General features: G+C 40.1%; 1 protein-coding gene across 1 annotated transcript in view; it reads right to left on the bottom strand.

The window, feature by feature from the left end:
• The window catches only part of EIF2S3 (eukaryotic translation initiation factor 2 subunit gamma), a 21,486-nt gene extending 15,326 nt beyond the window's left edge, over window positions 1-6,160 (bottom strand). Inside the window, exons 1-6 of the mRNA XM_008068055.2 lie at window positions 5,807-6,160; window positions 5,195-5,258; window positions 4,171-4,298; window positions 3,960-4,081; window positions 1,755-1,849; window positions 561-719 (exon numbers count right to left, since the gene is read on the bottom strand). Coding sequence (XP_008066246.2) covers window positions 561-719; window positions 1,755-1,849; window positions 3,960-4,081; window positions 4,171-4,298; window positions 5,195-5,258; window positions 5,807-6,016 — 778 coding nt within the window. The 5' untranslated portion in view covers window positions 6,017-6,160. The remainder of the gene's footprint in view (window positions 1-560; window positions 720-1,754; window positions 1,850-3,959; window positions 4,082-4,170; window positions 4,299-5,194; window positions 5,259-5,806) is intronic.
• Window positions 6,161-8,147: the final 1,987 nt, after the last annotated feature.

Below are 8,147 nucleotides of genomic sequence, written 5' to 3'. Positions count from 1 at the left end.
TCCACTCACCTCAGCCACCCAAAGGCGCGGGATTACAGGCTGAGCCACCGAGCCTGGCTGGAAGTTAACCTTTCTAACAAGAAAGAGACTAAGAGAGGATCAAATGTCAACAATAAGATGCGTGTCTTTCCCAAAATGAAAATCATTATGCTGTTAAGAGAAAGGGATACTATAAAGATTAAATCAATCACTCACTTCCAAATCTGAAAGTAGCTACTCAGTAAGATTAAATAGTGTAAGATTTAATTTTGAAAAAAAGATTTTATTCATTTTATTGTCACTGAGGAGTTTTTTTTTTTTAAACTCTGAAGATAGAGTTTCCAGAATACAGTCTCAGTTCTAACTTTCAGGCAGCAAAAATATATTTTAGTATGTTAAATTCAGAAACATAGATTTCATTAATTACATCAGATTGTTAACAAGTAGTAGGTAAAAAGCCTCAAGATTCATCAATTTACCTTGTTTTAGATAATATATCAATAGTTAATTTAACATTTAGTATGCAAATTAAATGCCTCTCAAAGTGATTCACAGATGTATTAGCTATCATAGTTTCTTACCTTGTACAAATGCAAGGATCTGCTCATACTGCTCTTTAGCTTGACTTTCTTTTACCAAGTCAATTTTGTTTTGTAGAATCAAAATATGCTTCAGCTTCATGATCTCTATAGCAGCCAGGTGTTCAGAAGTCTGAGGCTGAGGGCAAGATTCATTACCAGCTAGTTGATGAAGAATAAAAAAAAATGGATGTAAGTAAGAATAGTTGGAATAGGCAGGCAAATGCAGAGAGAAAGCAGATTATTGGTTGCTAGTGGCTGGGGAGAGGGAGGGATCACAATTGCTTAAAGGATATGGGGTTTCATCAGTTTCCAAAACTGGTGAAAAAGTTCTGGGAACTGGATAGTGATGATGTTATAGCCACTATATTGTACAACACTGTGAATGTACTTAATGCCACCCAATTGTACACCTTATATATAGCTAAAATGGTAAATTCTGAGTATATTTTATCACTAGCCCACCCCCCCACACACACACACAAAGCTGGCATCTAATAAAGAAGACTTTTGAATGTTCTAGCCCTACTCAAGGCAAAAGTCCTGGGTATTGTTGCCAAGCATCCACCTTTTATCCCTGCTTCATCCTCTGTGCCTGCATTCACTGGAACCTCCCAATCTTCTTGCTCCCATTCCTGGTCCTAAGCAAGAAGCTTGAAATCAACAAGTTTGGCTTCTTAGGGTGTGCCCTCAGATTCTGCTCAGGCAAAAGGAATAACCTGCTAGTTCTATCCAATCTTAGAAATGTTCTGGCCCCAACCAAGCTCCTGACAGGCAGAGAGTAAAGAGGAAAAGACACTTAATACTGTCTATGCATTTTAACTAATATCAGAGGCTACTCCTAAATAAAGGGAGGGAAGAACACTAACTAAAACCTCACAACACATATAAATAAAGATAAATGTAAGTTGAGATAATAAATCATCTCACAAGATATAAATGAGAAAAATGCACTATTGGTCTTTTTCTTGGATGCTACCATAACACTTCTCATAAGCTATCAGCCCCAGGTGTATCTTGTTTACTATCTTGTGATAGCTGGTAGGTAGGTATGTCATTCTGGATGACACGTTATGTTTCCACTCATGTCACCATTAGGCAATAGATATGACCCTTAAAAGCCTTAGTTCCCCTCTAAATATTCCATCTTGGATTTGTTCCACATTTATTTCTTTAAACCAATTCTTATGTATTTACCAATCAACAGAAGAGCTGCATCCATTACTGCTGCACCGTTCAGCATAGTGGCCATCAAAATATCATGGCCAGGACAGTCAACAAAGGAAACATGTCTAACAATGGAGAAATAACAATCAGCCTTAAAATCAATCACTAGTTAAACATGCAAGCTATAGATTTCCTTTTTAAAAAATGTATTCATTTATTTTTTAAGGGATGGTCTCACTGTCACCCATGCAGGCATGCAGTGGTGCAATCCACAGCTCACTACAGTCTCAAACTCCTGGGCTCAAGCAATCCTCCTACCTCTGCCTACCAAGTAGCTAGGACTACATGAGTGAGCTGCCACGCCCAACTAGTTTTTTTTTTCTTTTCTTTTCTATAGAGACAGGGTTTTGCTATGTGTCCAGGCTGGTCTCAAACTCCTGACCTCAAGCAATCCTCTTGCTGTCTCAGCCTCCCAGTCAAAGTCAATCAAAGTGAATATGGTATAGAGTAACAATATATGGTATATACCGGGAAATGTCATTGATTTAAAAGCTGAAATCTTCTGATTATCTTGGTGGGAAACTTAAAAAAAAAATAAGCAAAAAGCTAAAATCTGATGACTTGTTAACAGAATGAGGCAATTTTTTCAGTTTATCAGAGATAATTTTCTAATTATCTGGAAAAAAAAAAACAATTTGCCAAAACTATCTCAAAAAACTGGAATATTATGACCTGCAAAGCTGAAAGTATTTATTATTTGGCCCTTTACAGAAAAAGTCTGTTGATCCCTGATCAGGGCCAGGACTATAGTGAGGCAAGTGGAAAACTTAAGGGGATGCCAAAAAACACAGTTATCAAGATAAATATTTTAAAAAATCAAAATTAATGTAAAAATTTAATAGACAAAACACCAAAATTTTAAATAAAAACAGATCAGAAATAATGCCAGCTGAAGTAAAAAAAAAAAAAAAATCACCAATCTGAGTATACCTTTATTTAAAATTCTGATATCCTGTTCAATTTTTTGCATTAATTTCAAAAACATTGCATTAAGACATTTATCCTGATTGTTGAGTTTTTTGGGCATATTTCTCCCCCTTCCACTTAAATGTTGGGCCTGAAGTGAATGCCTCACTCATCTCTCCCTAGTCCCAATCCTGCCTGATTTAAAACTTCCCTGTGGGTATCTCCAAGCCCCATAAACATTACTAGACATACGTCAGTATCCTCTGATAAAGACCCAGGATATGCAATCATATTCAGAAAATAGGTGAGGAATAAGTTCAAGTGTTTTAGAGAAATAATTATTAAGAATGGCTTTGTTCTTCTCCTATCTAATAAACAGAAACAACACTGTTTAAGAGAAATTCAGTGCTGGGCACGGTGGCTCATGCTTGTAACCCCGGCAATTTGGGAGGTGAGCCCAGGAGTTTAAGACAAGCCTAGGCAACATGGCGAGACCTATCTCTACAAAAAAAAAAAAAAAAAAATTCAAAAATTAGCTGGGCGTGGACAGCCATGATCATGCCACTGTACTCCAGCCTGGGTGACAAAATGAGACTCTGACTCAAAATAAATAAATAAATAAATCTAAGAAACTCACAAAACCTAGGAAAATAGTCAGGCCTGGTAGTATGCACCTATAGTTTCACCTACTCATGAGGCTAAGGCAGAAGGATCTCTTGAATCCAGAAATTTGAGGCTGCGTTGAGCCATGATCCTGCCACTGTACTCCAGCCTGAGTGACAGAGTGAGACCCTCTGAAAAAAAAAATCTTTAAATCCAACGAGTTGTGTAGTTTTGTCTTCCTATATTCCATTTTGCTTATGTGATACTTTTAGTTTGAAGAACTTGCATGTAAGTTTGTTTTTAAATAAAGACAGGGTCTCGCTTCGTTCCCCAACCTTATGTTGATCCTCCCACCTCGGCCTCGCAAAGTGGTGGGATTACAAGAGTCACCATCGTACCCAGCCATGTAAGTAGTTTAACTTAAGTTTAAATACTTGACTGTTCAAATTATCAATACAGGTAATAAAAACAAGAGAAAAATAACAAAACCGGGTAACCCCTTCGGGTCACCTCCCACTGTGGGAGCTTTTATGTCCTTTCAATAAATCTTACTTTAAAAAAAAAAAACAACCATCCAGCAATGAGGTTAATTGTTTAATATCTTGAATACTTCAAAAAGCATAAGACAACAGAAGAATAAGTTTTTTTTAGCACAAAAGAGGTCACCTGACTAATTTGAAGTTCCCTTTGGTCCCTGGAATGTCTGTAGGAAACTCATCAGGTGTACTACTCCCACAGGATCTATAACATTCTGGTCGCGGGCAACTTGGGTCATCAAGTTTATAAATCTAAAAGTTTCAATGAAAAAAGATCTGGATTTGTTATCTGTACAACAATCAAAATTAAATAATTTATAGTTCCACAGTATATAGCTCACCTTAGCATTAGCATATCCAAGCTTGATTGTAATATTTCTTTCTAGTTCATTTTTGAACCTGACAGTATGAACTCCAGAAATAGCTTTGACAACTGTGGATTTCCCATGAGCTACATGGCCAATTGTACCTATAGACAAAGAATCAAAAATTAACTCAGGTGTACTGAATTACAAGAAATTTTTTTTCAAATAGTGTTCATGGAAAACCCAAAGCAATGACTTCACTTTGTCCTCCTACATATCCTTTCCTACTACAAACTTCTTCTAATACAAGACTAAAGAAAACTTTCCATGTAACTAGCAGCTTTATTTAAAAAGCATACTCAATCTAATAAAAGAACCTTATGTTTTTAACCATAGAAAAGACTGCTTTCAGTTAAGCATGTTAAAAAAGTACATAAAATCTTGTATATTAAGAAACTTTCCAGTATTTCCAAAATAAATAGGTTCAATGAACCTTGACACAACAAAAAGGAATTCATGAAAACAAGAAAACAACCTAAGTTTAATTACTGTAATGCTGTCAAGGATAACACGTATTTTATAACTTTTTAATGGTCTCATGGTAGAGTCTTAGCTTTAACTAGGTTTTACTCTGCAGTCAGTACAGACTCTCAAAATGTCCAAAATTTACAGTCAACATAACTTCTCTAAAGTTCTAGGTGCCAATTATGAAAAAAACATTTAATCATAGCTTATACATCAAATAAAACTTTTGTAAACTCTGCCCTTGCAACAATACTTTGTGGCAAGCACAGTTGCATTTTCACCTCTTCCTTAAACTTCTACATATGACTACATACTGCCTTATGCTATTAAACTTCTATGTCTTTATTTTTTCTTCTCACCGAGTCTGTAAGCTAGATGACAGCATCCTTTGTGTCTTCCCCCCCAAAAATCTGGCAGTCACCTTGCTCACCAGGGCTCAACATCTATTTCTTGATTAGGAAACCATACAAAAGGTGAAGTTAAAATTACTTGTTGAAGATAAAGCAAGTCAGTCCCCAAGTTATTCTTATCTTACCTATATTAATTGTGGCTTGTCTGCTGATAACTTCATGTGAAAGTGGCGTCAACTTGCTAACATCCTGCAATGAAACATATTTTAAAACACGGCACATAAGACAAATCAGAACTTTTCCTCTGACTTTACACTCGCTATCTACAGCTCGCCACCATTTGTACAGCTCTCTTCTACTTCAAATGCACCTCTTCCGTATAAGCAGTCTTGTACTCTTACGGCTGGGACCCTTCGTTGTCATACCTCCACTCAACTATGAAATATCTGGAACCCGGAAGCCTCCCATTTGGGGAATATTAGCACCAAGGACTGTGTCTAGACATCCCCCCTTCCAAACCTTCAGAGGTGAAAACCTTAATGACATTCAACACGAAGACCCTGCCACCGAATCCTTCAGAAGCTTGAGACCTCACTATCGCACACCCCCGAGCCCAGCACGCAGACAGGCCGAGGTACAGGTGGCGGCGCGAGCGCGGGTTAGGGCGCCTGTCTCCGGGACTCCCTCCTAGCCCATACTCCCGACAGCCCGGCACTAACTCGTCCTAATGCCTCCCGGGAGTCTCGGTCATCCCCACTCCCGAGTTCACTCCGTATCCTCCCAAAGCGAAATCTCACCAAGGTGGCGAGATCCTGGCGCGAAAGATGCGGCTGCCCCAGAGTCACTCCAGCCTCGCCACCGGCCATCTTGCCCAGAGAGGAAGGAAGTCGCCCTGGCTGCTGCCTGACCGTATGCAGGCCCCCTAGTGCTGGGCGGGGGAAGCGGGGGCGGGAAGGCCGACTACGGCCCAGGCTTGGAAAGGATGATTGGTACAGCGGTGGCCTCATTGCTTGGGCTTCTCTCCGCTTGGATTTTCATAGTGCCTGTCAGCAGGCTTGTTAGAAAACACGATGTAAAGTTTCGGGATCTATTCGTCGCAGACCTGTTAGATATTCGTGCAGGCAACGCTGAGGACCGCCCCAAAAGGCCCCATGCAAGGAGGGTAATGCAACCCGACGCGCGCGCTGGCAAGGGAGTAGCCATTTCCGTTTCCTGTGGCGTTTCCCGGAACTTGGGAGCCTTATCTGGCGTGTGAGAGCAGAAAGGGCTGCTCCGCCTCTTAAAAAAAAAAAGATTTCTATAATTTAATAAGGCGAGATCGGTTCGGGGTCTGCGCCCGCCTGTGACAGGGCCTCTTGGCTGGGAGGAGACCGCGTGATGAGTCGCGGCAAGGAGAGCGCCCTCGCGCGGAACTTGGTGAAGGGCTCAGCGGCACAGGGCAGGCAAAAGCGAAGTACCGAGCTTGTTCCCAGGGAGCGGTTTCTAGGGTTAAAGGAGGTGGTCCTTGATGACGTTAGACAGCGTTCTCTGTGAATATGGCATCGGTTAGAAGCTAGGTGTCGTGAGAGAATCCAGAGTTCGCTTTTTTAAAGAAGCAGATCCAAAAAAAATACTTCTTTAGCCGAAGAATTACCGATAAACGAATATTTTAAAATTTATAGATTTTTGAGACTTTCTTAACCCCCTTTTTGCTGGATGTTAAAAAGCAGTTGCGTGATTTCTGTTTTTATCCAATGCATCTCTATACAGTTTTGGGGGTTTTTTTTGCAATAAATAGCTATTCGTTTCAAATCAGAAAAAAACGTAAGGCGAGTTGAACAAGAATTTAGGTTAACTCTTCATTGACAACTCAAGTAAATTTTAAATGAATACGTGTTTTATATCACATAAATTTTAGGCATAACAATTTACCCAAAATAGGAAACTATGTTTCAATAAGTGCATTCATTGGTTAAGTGATGGTGGAAATTGGAGATATTTGATTGCTTTTTATCTTACATTCTCAATAGTTACACCAGGCAATTACGAAAGCCCATTGAGATGATGAAAATGTTCAGAAACTATATAGTGATGTGATGTTTGCACATCTCTGAATATACTAAAAACCAATAAATTGTGCAGTTTAACGGTGAGTCTTAGAATATGTGAATTTTACCTCAATAAGAAATAAAACCCAGCTGGGCTCGGTGGCTCAGCCTGTAATCCCGCGCCTTTGGGAGGCTGAGGTGAGTGGATTGCCTGAGCCCGCGGGTTCGAGACCCGCCTGGGCGGCGAGACCTCATCTCTGCAATAAATCAAAAGATTAGCCGGGCGTGGTAGCGCATGCCTGTAATTCCGGTTACTTGGAAGGCTGGAGCCCAGCAGGTCGAGGCTGCGGTGGCCGGGAGCGGCCACTGCACTCCAGTCTGGGTGACAGAGTGAGACTCCAACTCAAAAAAAAAAAAAAAAGAAAGCCCATTCACAGTAGATGGACCAATAATATGCTTTATTGTCAGAAACTTTTAGTGAAAGTAGAAACGTTAATAAAAATAATAGACTGGGTGCAGTGGCTCACCCCTATAATCCCAGCACTTTGGAAGGCCGAGGTGAGAGGAGTGCCTGAGCCCATGGGTTCAAGACCAGCCTGGGAAACTTGGCGAGACCTCATCTCTACAATAAATCAAAAAATTAGCTGGACGTGGTGGTGCATGCCTCTAGTCCCAGCTACTTGGAAGGCTGAGGCGAAGGATGGCCTGAGCTCAGCAGGTCGAGGCTGGGATGGCTGTGAGCGTGCTGCTGCACTCCAGCCTGGGCAACAGAGTGAGACTCCAACTCAAATAATAATAATAATAGCTAAAAATTGTTGAAATCAACTGAACAAGTGTTAACTTTAATTCTCACAACAATCCAATGAAATAGATACTATTATTTCCATTTTACAGATGAGGAAACAGTCCTAGAAAGTTTGAATAACATACCCAAGATTCCATAACTAGTAAGCAGTAGAGCTATGATTCATAGCCAAGTACGAGTATGTTTTTTTTTTGTTTTTTTTTTAGCAATCAACCTAATTGAGGTTAAAAACTTTTTTTCGAGTCAGAGTCTCATTTTGTCACTCAGGCTGGAGTGCACTGGTGCTATCAGGGCTCACTGCAGCCT

This window comes from Carlito syrichta, unplaced genomic scaffold, assembly GCF_000164805.1.
Source record: "Carlito syrichta isolate Samal-C Ts95f unplaced genomic scaffold, Tarsius_syrichta-2.0.1 Scaffold309857, whole genome shotgun sequence".
NCBI lineage: Eukaryota > Metazoa > Chordata > Mammalia > Primates > Tarsiidae > Carlito > Carlito syrichta.
This window is presented reverse-complemented; position numbering and strand designations above follow the sequence as displayed.